The sequence below is a fragment of the Peromyscus eremicus genome, chromosome 23, assembly GCF_949786415.1.
Source record: "Peromyscus eremicus chromosome 23, PerEre_H2_v1, whole genome shotgun sequence".
NCBI classification, from domain to species: Eukaryota; Metazoa; Chordata; class Mammalia; order Rodentia; family Cricetidae; genus Peromyscus; species Peromyscus eremicus.
The window spans coordinates 6,122,815-6,135,626 of NC_081438.1; the positions used below are offsets into that span (position 1 = coordinate 6,122,815).

Below are 12,812 nucleotides of genomic sequence, written 5' to 3' on the forward strand. Positions count from 1 at the left end.
AGGAAGATGTGTATAGCTTACATGGAAACACTATTTTATCTGTGCTATGAGGGGCTGGAGATCTTCATAATGGGAGCCGAGACAGAACCATCACTTGGGGATACTGAGAAACCACCGTATTGATCCAGCAGTCCCCTTACATTTTCCTGATTTTCAGGCCTTATCTTTGGCTCTATAAAGTAATTTGTGTTTACGTTTCCAGAGGGAGGAAATACATCTTCACTAAAAAGCAACTTGAAGTAAGCTTTCGTAGCCATGGAACCAGTCCTTATCTATATAGAGAATGCCAGCTAACAGAGCAAGTGTGACCTGGGTCACACTACACAACTGGACAGGTGGCTGTACTTCTGTGGTTGGGCAACACAGCTGCTCCTTCTCCATTTCTTTGAAGTAATTTACTCCCACTGCCTTTAGCTCCTGGGTCTGGGATCTCTGGGCCTGTGGGCATCTTCTGGACCACTGGGAACTCCCTTTTGCTCTTTGAGAAAATGAGATCTTTTAATAAATATGCACACAGAATATTCATGTTCTCATTTTCTGAGAGTATGCCTGCTAGCTGCCACACTAATCATCTCCCTCAGGAGCCACCCATGATCCCGGGGCTGCCACTCATAGGGTGAACTCTAGGTTTTACATTGCGCTGTTGGGTGTTTGCGCCCCTTGTGGGTAGAGCTAAAGTTTTAAATGTGCATGTGGAGGCCACAGGGCAGGTGTTCCATCACTGTCGCTCAAACTCGGGTTAACGAGACTGCTGGCCGGTGCGTGCCGGGACCTGCTTTTTTTTGCACCCCACCACTGGGCTCCCAACACCGGAGCATCTCCCTGCACCCCAAGAGCTAATTTACATGTGGGACATTATTGTTCTCGCCTCATTCTCAGTCACTACAGAGTGCACAAGACAGCACTGAGCAGGCCTGAAGTTCTAATCTTTTCTTCAAAAAACCTGAATAGAATCTAAATTTCCTCTGGTTAGTTTTACAAATCTTTATTGAAACTTACACATCAAGACGACAGCAATTCAGTGTTTTGAAAACAGTAACAAAAAGGTACCCAAACTCAGGTCAGCCAAATACTGGGCATCACTGAGCCTGTTCCCACCTCTCTGGCAAGAACAAAGGATATAATGGTAACTTCTGCTGACAGGTGACAGGAACCTGTACCAATGGACACATCTGTGGCATCACCATGGAAACCAAGACGAGTGTAAAACAGGTTCATTCACACTGATCCAAAGGACTCTTCCTGCTGGGAATCCGGCAGGCTGCTGAAGAGGCTCCACATCTTTTTAGAACAAGCAATGCAACCACTGTGACATCCTTTGCTCACTAGAGACACGGGGCCCCAGCTGAAGAGCACATGCTGGAACTGAAAGGAGGGTGGGGCTTTGACAAAGTTGTCATGGCAACACTGTCACCATTACAGTTGAAATAAGGAGCGGACAACCTTCCATGGTGGCCAGTCCTCAGGATCATTCAGCTTAATGGAGAATACGGCAGTGGGTTTTGAAGTTTGTGCTGACAACAATTATTGCTGAGTGTAGTCACATGATCTATAGTCTCATCCTGGTGACTTATTGCCTTAGGTAGGGCTGGACAGCCAGCCACTCTAGTTAAAAAAGGTCCTTAGTGCACACAGTGTCGGGCAATGATTGCAAAGCTGCATCCGGAAATCAGACATCTGAGTTTCCATAGAATCTACAATCTACTGCTTTGATTTGGAAGGGCAGGCAAGATTGAATATTGCTTATGTCCACGGCCAGGCTTCAGCAGGGACAGGCCATCGACCTTGGACACAGACGATGAGGACTTCTGTGTGGCTTCAGTCCCTGCTCCCCACTTTTTACCGGCAAGGTGCCAGCATCTGGGTCTGGCTTTCGTCATCTCTGGCCAGCTGGGGATGACGTCTGGAGCACACTAGCCTCGTGCACTGCAAACAGCCGTCCCTTCCCATTTCTGGACTCTTCTACAGAGGCTGTGCCTGGACAAACCTTCAAGGTGGGCTAGGGCAGGGGTGAAATGTCCCAGAGAGTGAGTGAGGATCTGCATGCACATGGAGAGCCCAGCGCTGCCTGTTGTCCCTGTGGTCCATGGCTGGCTCTTAGCATCTCATATGGGCTTGTAGAGCAGGGTGGTGACATACTTTTTCTTGTACCGGTGGGTTGCGCTGAGCACCATCACTCCATCCTAAGGGTGGAAATGACCAAAGGCAGGACAGTCAGGGACTCAGACTTCAGAGAGCATGAGAATCACCAGACTTAAGGAAAAACACAAGCTCCTGGGCAGAGCCCGAGCCCGAGCCTGTCAGACCCCAAAAGCAGCTATGGCTGTCAGTACTTCCAGGCAGTCCTAGAATGACAGGTCTTCAGAGCACACGCTCAGGAACTGCTCTAAGGCCAGACAGGTCATTACCTTGATAGAGAGTGCATAGAGGTGGTTCAGCATGACGTGGTTGGGCTCCGGAAGCAGTGCTGGATCACACTGGGAGGGAACAAAGGGAGCAAGTAAGCTTTGGAAGTCAAGACGGTTTTCCTCCCTTATTTCATGGCCCAGGCAGGGTAGCCGAGGACAGGAGACAGGCTCACAGGTTGACCTGTCTTCCCAAGCTGGGCAGTGGGGCTGTGGAGACGACAGCTGAGTTGAGAGGTTGGAGCTACCATCACTGGAATACTCCTCAAGCTTCCACTGATTTTTAAAGCTCCTGTCCCATCCTTACAGAGAAGAGGCAGAAGATCAAGGACCCACTGAAATGCTTCCAAGGAACACAAGATATGCTGGGTACTAAATGCCCCTGAGAAGCAGATGGTAAAATCGAGTCTCTACAGCTGCATAATGAAGCAGATAACAGTAGGCGACTCGAAGTGGACACATGGACGCTGCCTCGCCACACCTTTCCACCTCAAGAGGCCAGATAGCTAGTTTTTTCATTGCACATTCCCATCTTTTAAGAAAATACACTCAAATGGAAGAAAAGCAAAGCCATCAATCAGTCTGTGGTGGCTCAAAGCTGAGGTCCCTGCCTCACGGAAAAGAGTGTTCATCTCCCTCAGCTGGGAACTCCAGTACTGAAGTGCCTTCGGAGCTGCCAGCAGGCCCATGACACCCAGAAGGCTGAAAGCAAGAACTCAGGAGGTGTGGCCAGCCTTTCCAAATGAAGCTGGATGGCCTTCACCATGCTGTGCAGTCCTCTCGAGGGCTTTGAGTGGCGGCAAGCTGCAGCCTAATGAGCAGCTATGGTTAGAGTCTGGGGAAATCTGCTGGGGACAAACAGCCTGCAGTCACAAGAGTACATGCTGGCTTCATCGAGGGAGAGACGTGGAGGTGGAGGAGCTGGAAAGCCAGGTCCTAGTCCTCGCTCTGTCCCTGTCCTCCATTAGGTTTAGCCTCTCAGAGGCTAACAGTGCTGTCACAGGTTCCCCGAGAGCCCCTGCTGGGCAGACCTGGCGGGAAGTGAATAAGAATTGGCCACCACGCCTCAGCTGAATGCTGCTTCAGACAATGGCTGCTGGGAGGTTTCCAAGAACTACAGTTTTTATCTGTCATCTTTTAAAGTTGACTAATACTTTGAGCACATCATGTTTGGGATATGCAAGTTCTGTGGATTGCCTACACTGGATCGGTATCATCTATGGAAAGCATTATGGATGATCCTTAGACACAGAACTACCTACCATATGATTCAGCCACACAACCCATGTGTCTGTCTGTATCTGTGTGCATGTAATGCATGAGTGCATCTGAAGCAAACAAAATCTGGATGCTGAAGAGACATCAATATGCCATGTTCACTGCGGCACTATTCACAACAGCCAAGCTGTGGAAAACTAAACCCGGGTGGGTGGATTTACAATGTAGTACACACACGCCACTGTGAGAGCTGCTAACTGTCAACTCGACACAGTTCCTGGACGGGACACTGCAGAAAGCATGCATTTATTATGGATGGTTGTGGATGCAATGAGACCACCTCCCTCAAACTCCTGCTGCTGCTGCTTTCCATTAGGATGAACTTGACCCTGGAACTATGAATCCAAATGTACCCTTTCTCCCTGAAATTGCTTTTACCAAATCTTATTACAGCAATGGGAAAAGAAACTACAACCATGGTATGTGGCTTGGCCTTAAAAAGGAAGAGAATTTTGTATTTGCAACAAGGATGAATTCTGTGGACATTAAACAAGCCAGGAGGCACAGGAAGACAAAACCGTGTGACATATGTATAATCTTTAGACAGCAGGATGGGTGAGACAGAATAATAGTTATGGGAAGATGCTGGCTATGAGAAACAGCTGTGAGGGGAGGCTGACCACAGTAACAACAATGTGCTAGAATTCTCAAAACCTCCAAGACAGCGGGTTCTGACCTCTCCTTGGGATGCCACTCACCAGCTCTGGAGCTCTGTCTCTTTACCGTAAAGCTTACATAAGACCAGCTGGAAAGCACTCCCGAACTGGAAACAAGGTCTGAGGTCTGTTAGTGCTCAGGGCTGCCCGTGTCAGGAGTCCTGGCACAGGTTCTCCCTTCCTAGCTTAGGAGGGTGCTGACTGTCTTCCAACCTCTGCACTGTTTCAGGAGAGGACAGCGGGACAGCGGCGAAGGGTCCTTGTAGACCCCACTGGCTGCCTGTCTGAGGTCTGCACTGAACATAGGATCAGCCACTGGGGTCTGAAGTTTGCTGGTTCTTACACTGGCCTCCTGGATACAGAGTGATGACCACACCAGGCACTATCTGTGCGTGGACTCTCAGCAGAGGGGCGTCCGGTGCCTGAGAGAGGTGAGTCTTCTGAGACAGGGTACAAACACTAACTGCCCTGGTGGTCCAGCAGTGATAGCTCTAAGGGGAGCCCCCCACAGACACAGCTCACCAGCATGTGGAGTCTACTTCTGGGTGGAGTGTCGAGGGCGTGGTTATTTTAGCACCCGCTACGGTTTGACTGTTTCCCCTAAAGCTCACGTACTGGGACCTTAATCCCCAGTGGCATGGGAGATGGTATAACTGGTGATGAATTAGGTCAAGAGAGTGGTTCAGTCATCTTGAGGGCACTGTTAGAAGCGGGCTCAACCCTTGCTTGCCTTTCCACCTCTGCCATGGCAGATGTGGGACAAAAGCCCTCACAGCTGCAGATGCCATGCTTGTGGGCCGTATAGCTGTTGGGCCTACACCAAACCACTTTCCGGTCTTCCTAAGTTTCTATTCTGTGTCAGCAGCAGATAATGGGTAAGACCGCGCCACGCCGTATGAACAGAGCTAGGCGGAATGGACAACTTAGGTTAAAGAGAATGGAAAGTCAGCCACAGGAAACAGCTGGCTGTTCAAGGCCCACATTTCCTTCCTGCAGGTCACTGAACAGTTTCTCAGAGGAAATGCACTAAGACAGCTCAACCCTCCTCAATCATCAGGAGGGCTGATGTTTCCGAAAGCAACTTGATCATTAAAGTTTGATTCTAAGATGCTGTGGCTGGAGGAGGAACTCAAGCTCTAGCTGACCAAGAAGAGGTGGTTAACTATTTTCTCGTGAAATTTAATGTAATGGGTGTCAACTTTCTCCGGCAGCCTGTGTCCCCGTGTCAGGACCAGGGCAGCTCCCAACAACGGGAGACACACGTGCTCACCGCTGCTTTGTAAGACGCAGGCACGGAGGAGAGCAGGTGAACATGACCCCCACGAAGGAGGGCTGGACGGAGTACTCACAGAAATGCCCGTGTCCTTGTTCAGGATGACCTGCAGCAGGTGTGGAGGGAGGATGGGTGGGGCTTTGAACCGCTCTTCCGGTTTCGAGATGTAAGGCTCCTGATGGTAGGGCCCCGGTGGGGAACTGGACAGCTCTGTGGGGAGATGGTGACAGGACGCGCTGAGACCGTGAGCTCTGGGGGCTGCATGTGATTTATGGTGTCATCACCTACTTCCTGTCCTTGCTCCCTCAATACACACTCGTATTTTCTTCAGCTATTCAAGCTCCAAAGAGGACGAACAGGGGGTGAAATCACCGTTAGAATCTGGGTGCTCAGAATAAGTCTCAGTAGTAAATTGAGATGCTCCAATGAAATGACAGTGGTAACAAGGTCAGGTGTCTGGGTCACACTAGCGGGAGCCACTCCTAATGACCTATTAACCTCTCCTGTCAGAGGAAAGGCTTCCTTCTTTCTTCAGGCTGGGTGTGACAAACACCACAAGTTCAAGGCTTCCAATCGGGAAAAGTGGCCTAGTCTAAGTTACAAGCTCTACTAGGCAGAATAAAATAGGTTTAATGAGGCACTGGCATATCAAAAATAAACAAATAACAATAAAGACCTAAGGGTAAGGCTCTTTGGCTCCACACGCTAGGCCTGAGTATCTTTACTATACAGACACAGTAAGAAGCTTCTGGAAGTGCAGCACCTCATGCAGAAGCAGCAGCTCAAATAGTGACATCTGGCTGGCTGGCTGGCTGGCTGAGGTACTGAGCCATTATCCAAACATCAGGATGGGTTCTGGTCACCTGATCCTTAAGCTGGTCCAGAACTGCCAACTTTCTCAACATCATTTTCTAGGTCGGGCTCCCTTTGCATGATCCAACCACATCTCAGCTGAAAAACTGAGAAAAGCATTCTGTGCAGAAAACGGAGCCATAAGGAGTAAGCACATGGTATGAAACAAACAAACTCAAGTGTCTAAACAGGTCTGGCGCTGGAGCGGGCTCAGCAGCCTCAGCAGCCGTGAGGTGCAAGCTGACTAAAGGCTTTGGTGTGCAAACGAAGTTCCAAGTCAGCCAGTGGGAGGAGAGTGTACACTGCCTCCATGCCACACCCTCTGCCTGTCTGAAACATGTGACTGGTCATCTGGGGAAAACCAGTGATCCCAAGGAAGAAGCACTGGCTTCGGATCTCTAACCCAGATCCGCACTCTGACCCATTAGACACAGCCAGCCAAGCCCACCCGTCAATTACAGCTGTGATGCCAGAGGTGCACCACCTGCACCACGACAGTCTCTCCTGAACTGTCCCTGGGACACTCCAGGGAGTTTCTTCCTGTGGGGTGTGGGTGGACCGCAGGCACCGAAAGCTCCGTGGTTAGAAGACTCTTGTTTCCCAGGACCGAACAGAACAGGTTTCCAGAAAAGAGTTGTGCTATGCAGCCTGTGTTCTATAGGGAGCCACTTTCTCTCAGAAGCCTGACAAGGTGCTAATGGGCTGCACAAGTGACAGCCAAGGTCACTGAGGTGTCGTTTATCACCTGTCCGCCTGCAACTCTCCAGGCACGGGGAGCTGTCAGCTCCCCCGGTGCTGGCTCCTTACTGACCCGCTGTGTCCTCTAGGGCCTGCCTCTTCAGCCCTGCCTGTGGCGATCATCCAGTCTGGCTGTGTTTCTACGGCCAAGTGGAACTACCGAGTAGCCCCCAGACAGGGGCGGGGACTTACGACTTCTTTGGGGTTAAACTCCAACAGCCAGAGCGGACGGAATTAGGAATGAACTGCTCTGGCCCAGAGAGCTACCACTGTGTAGCTGGCCGGGCAGCTTTAGCTCAAGTGTGAGAGGCAAGGGAAACAGAGTATGTGCAGGCTGCACAGCCCCAGCCTGCACACACGTGGGATAAAGTAACTGTTCATACCAGACACATCGGAGCACTTTTGGGAATCCACCATTAAAGCATCAAATACTTCAAAGTCAGTTTTCTTCACTTGAATGATGTTGTTAACTGTGCCAAGCTGGCTGGTTACTATTGGCTGGGAAGAGACAGACAGGCAGAAATCATAACATGGAAGGTCTGTGGAGTTTTCCAGAGGACTAGAATTCCTGGCTGGAAGGTCTCACCGCCTGGCTAGCTACTCTTGGTCAATTATACCAATGGTCTGGCAACTGGCGCTATCTAACTTGGAGTCACAAGCGGGGAAGTCACAAGGGAGGTGACTGGTGTTGGCTGTGCAGGTACCCAGAGGGCCGGGGGCTGCAGGAAGAGTACCTCGGAAGGATCGTGGGTCCACTGGCCATCCACAAAGAACTTATATTGATGCTCTCCTTCAGGCAGATCCAGGATGGCTACAAAGTTATTTTGGCTGCAGAAAGAAAGGAAGCAGTGTTTCAGCTGGGTGGGATGCCCTCTGGCTCCAGGTACAACCAAGAGTTCGGCTGCCGGAGAGCAGACATGTTCAACCAATTCAGACAATTCACGGGCTCAGTCTCAACCTAGGAAAGCCACTTAATGAAGCAGCAGGCAAGAGTTTCCAGAAAACTCCCTCTGCTCAGACACTAGGAACCAGAATCCTAACCCCGAAAGGTCAACAAATGGTAATTCATGCTTTTCAAGTCCGCAAGGAGGGCCAACAAAGGCGGCACAGCTGCCTAGCTTTCCCTTCCTCGTCAGTTTTCCACGGACAGGAGACGGCCAGTGTAACAACAGGGCACACGCGTGTGTACACACGAACAGGAGACGGCCAGTGTAACGACAGGGCACACACGTGTGTACACACGGACAGGAGACGGCCAGTGTAACGACAGGGCACACGCGTGTATACACACAGACAGGAGACGGCCAGTGTAACAACAGGGCATACACGTGTGTACACACGGACAGGAGACGGCCAGTGTAACGACAGGGCATACACGTGTGTACACACGGACAGGAGACGGCCAGTGTAACGACAGGGCATACACGCGTGTACACACGGACAGGAGACGGCCAGTGTAACAGGGCACGCGCACACACACACACACACACACACACACACACACACACACACACGCACACACGTGTGTAACTACCCAGCAATTCTTGAGCCCTTGCCATTTAGTTGTTTCTGGGCCTGACTTGAGCTGACTTGTGGCTCGGGGCCCAGTGGTTCCCCCTTCAGTGTCAGCCGTGGGGACACAGGGGCTCTGACAATCATCAGGTGGCACAGCAGGACACTGCTCTCCATTCATCACAAGTGGTCACTAGTGAGTGTGCGGGGTTTTGAGGAAGCGTCTCAGTCCACCTTTGCTAACGTCTTCAGAACATGTACCTTCCAACCTTCCAAAAGTAACAGAAGGGAGTCGTCTGGTCGACAGGCCCTCACGGGGCGGCCGCTGAGGGCAGGCGATGTGGGCTCGGATCTAGGCCTCCGAGGTTCCCAGCCCCGCACTCTCCACTGCCCCGGGAACAACTTCTTCAGAAGAAACGGTAGCTGAGTGTCGAGGATGGCTCAGAAATGTTCTCCTGAGACACTGCTGTCCTCTACAACCACGCACTAGAGATGGCGACTCTAGGGTTGGAGATCTGAACTCCACCTCACTGAGTGAACTATTTCCTCACTCACCATCGATCTTAGGAAAATACCCTTTACACCGCTCACCCAGAGAAACGAGAACAGACCCACAGCTGAGGCCACACGAGGATGCGAGTCCCAGGCCGTTAGTTACCTTCTCGTGAGGGGCAGTTTGCTCCAGTTGTTGAAGGACCCCGACAAGTAGACCTCCTTTCCACCCCCTGTCCAGCGGAACACAGTGGGCCGAGCCTGGGCGGGGGCTTTGTCATTCACTTCCAGGTCATGCTGCCAGGCCAGGAATTCCTCCTTCTCTGGAGCCTAAGAAGCAGAGCCGTTTACTCAGGGTCAGGCAGCATCCCCCCACCGACTGTCAGCCTACTAGGAGTGACAACACACTCTAATCAGGGCAGTTCTCGACACTTAATACTCGTCTGTTCCCCACCTGCATTTGGAGATAGTAAAAACAACGGCTTCTGTCAGTATTGTGAGGACTGAGATAGTCTGACACACACTGGGTGCTTAATCATTAGCTACTGTTACTGCGACGGGACCTCACACAAATTCTAGAGGAAGCTATACGGCCGCCTTGGAAGAAGACTGCCATGAATCCAAGGTGAGTTTAATACACGTGATTTCCCTCCATTAAGCAAGACTTCCAGGTACAGACGATCTGGCAAATTCAGATGGTTGGGGGGAGGCTGTTCACCAAGTACCGGAGAAACAGATTAGTAAAACACCCTGGTCCCTTCACTATGACAAACGATACTATCCAATGACTTAAGAGAGTGATCAACTTACTCCAGACAGAGAGAAAGGACGACATCCAGCCCTGGGGTGAAACAGTTCTCTCATCAGAAGAAAAGCCCAAGACTAGATTTCTAGGATGGGAAAACGCCCTGAGGGGAGCTTAGGAGCGTCTGTCGCTTTCTCTTCCAGATACTGATCTGCTCTTGTCTAAGAGATGCCTGCAGCCTCTGGATCTGTGCTAGAGCTTAAACAACAATCTACAATTGTTTTAGAGCAGTGGTTCTCAACCTTCCTGCCCCACCCTTTAAACACAGTTCCACCTGTTGTGCTGACCCCCCACAAACCATCAAATCATTTTCGCTGCTACTTCATAACTGTAATTTTCCTACTGTTATCAATCATAGTATATATATATATATATATATATATATATATATATATATATATATATATATATATATATTTTGTACACAGAAGGCTGCCAAAGGGGTCGTGACCCACAGCTTTAGAGCGATCACTAACTGTAACCACAATTGGGGGGAATTCCTGACTTGATCAGGCGGCCCAGTTACTACTGATGAGATGAGAAGGAATGCCATTTAAATCCCAACTCCCTGACCCTGTCGAGAACAGCAACAACCCCCATTTCTTTTTTAAACTAAGTTTACTCAGCTCACAGCAAAGGGAGCAGAGGGCACAGTGAATATACACCTGCCACAACAAACACTTACTTCCTCTTAAATAGCCTTGGGCCAAAATTACTTCTAGGGGTGGGGACAATCTCAACCCTGGAGAAAACACCACTCCAAAGATCACAACACACACCTTTCCCCCAAAGCAGCAAGCCGGGGAAAATAAGTTACAGTAACAAGATGCAGTCCCCATAAGAGCAGCCTCTTCAAAGTTAGACTCAAAATCAAGATCCAAAGAATAATAATGTCGATATACCTAGCCCAATTTGGGGGCGGGGGTGTGTAAAAGCCTAGTGAGCGACCAGGCAATTAGCCTGTTTAAGTAATGAGGATTCACAGGTAACAAGACAGTAACAGACTGTGCAGGTCAGAGTCGACCTTCCCACTTGCAGTTTATTCTAAGGAATTAGCTCCTTCCACTAAATCACTGAATGTCCTTGGACTGGGCCGGAAGCACTGGCCACATCGCTGTGGTTAAGAGGATGTGGCTCAAGCAGGAACTTTCAGGCTTGACCTGCAAAAAAATGGTTTGCTCTGGTCTGCTTCCAGTCCAGGTCACTGTTTCAGTAAAGGGGAGGTGGAGTAGCAGTTAGCTGCTGGCTGCTGTTCAGAGTGACTCTTGGTCACTGACCTCCTCAAATGCAACAGCCGGATCTAAGGGAGGTTAGCAAGGTGGACCACGAGCGTCTGGAACCAAACACCCCAGGCAGTCAGCTAGCCAGCTTCACGTTCAGCTTAACATCTGTGCTCCTGTTTTACCTCCGAAACGGAACACCGAAACTCCCTGCCCAACTTTTGCAAACGCCGATCGGCCTGAAGCCGAGACAAAGTTTCCGCAAAGCCGTGCAATCAATTACATCTAAGAGGGAAAGGAGTCGCCGGTGCTCAATTACAGCTCGCTCGCCTCGCAATTAATTAAGAATCTGAAACTCAGGTCCCAGAGCTGCTTTCTCCTTAATGATGTTCCACGGAGCCCTGGGTGACTCTCCTATCGGTAATTAGGCACAGGTTCCCGGGACAGCAAAGGAGGGCGGTGACCGGGCCAGCAGCTCCCTCCAGGTGTGAAGTTGGGAATGTGGCGGGAACAATGCAAAGTGGGGGGCCTCCCTCCCCTCCCCCTCGAGTCAAGAGGGCTCGGAGGGCCCCCCGACTCAGCACCTTGATTTCCTCGGAGTGGAAGATGTCGGCGTCTTCGGGGCTGTCCATCAAGATCTTGGGCCTGTCCCCATCCTTGGCGCCCCCCGAGCTGTCCCTCCGCGCCGTCTTGTGGCCGCCCTGGCGCTCCAGCGCGGCGCGCTCGCTGCTCGTGTTGCCCATGGCGGGGGGGATCTGCGGGGGACACAGGGAAACGGGAAGGGGACGAGCCGGGACCCCCCCGGGACCCCCGGGACCGCGGGCCACGCCCCTCGGGCCGCGCGCGCGCGCTCGCCGAGCCCCGCTTTACCTGCTCAGGCAGCAGCCGCGGCTAGAACTCCGACCAGAGCCGGAGCGTAACTTGACACTAGTCGGGCAAACTTCTCCCACCCCTCAGCAACTTCCGCTTCCGGCCGGGCCCCGCGCAGGCAGGATGGTCACTGGGGACGGAGCGCTCGAGGCGAGCCCGGCGTCACTTCCGTTTCCGTCCTCGGAGAGGGCTCGCTCGCCCGCGGCCTCCTCCGGCCGCGCAGCGCGCAGCCGCAGTGGGTCGTTCCGGGCCGCTCCCAGGACGAGCTTCCTGGCGGCCGGCAGGAGGCGCTCGCGTGCCCTCCTCGTCCCGCTCCGGACTGAGCTGGCGATGCCACTTGACGGGGCCGCCCACCTCGCTCCAAGTTTGTACGCTCTCCAGTTAATGGGGGTCTTTGTAAAGGGCACATAGAATTAAGAAACCGGGAGCTGGCGAGATGGCAAGGCGGTTGGGGGGCGCTTGGTCTTGCAGAGTTCCCGGGTTCGATTCCGAGCTCACAAGGTTGGAAAAGCTGAGAGGACGACCTGTTGATAAGTCGTTTTGAAAGGTGCCTTGGAACGACTCTGGACACATGAGGCATAAAATGTGTTAGTGTTTAGGGCTTCAGTAGAAATACAGACCCTTTTACTAAAATGTCCTTGTCTTCCACACTGTCACTCACTTTTTAAAAACATTGTCGTGCGTTTATTATATTTTTTAAATGCATTGGAT

General features: G+C 51.5%; 1 protein-coding gene across 1 annotated transcript; it reads right to left on the bottom strand.

Moving 5' to 3' along the window:
• Window positions 1-969: 969 nt before the first annotated feature.
• On the bottom strand, window positions 970-12,214 carry Prkab1 (protein kinase AMP-activated non-catalytic subunit beta 1). The gene is made up of 8 exons (XM_059249422.1): window positions 12,102-12,214; window positions 11,816-11,986; window positions 9,373-9,536; window positions 7,937-8,030; window positions 7,586-7,700; window positions 5,689-5,822; window positions 2,409-2,477; window positions 970-2,183 (listed from the first exon to the last, which is right to left on the bottom strand). The coding sequence occupies exons 2-8, from the start codon at window positions 11,972-11,974 to the stop codon at window positions 2,106-2,108; spliced, it is 813 nt and encodes a 270-aa protein (XP_059105405.1). The 5' UTR covers window positions 11,975-11,986; window positions 12,102-12,214; the 3' UTR covers window positions 970-2,105.
• Between the last annotated feature and the right edge of the window lie 598 nt (window positions 12,215-12,812).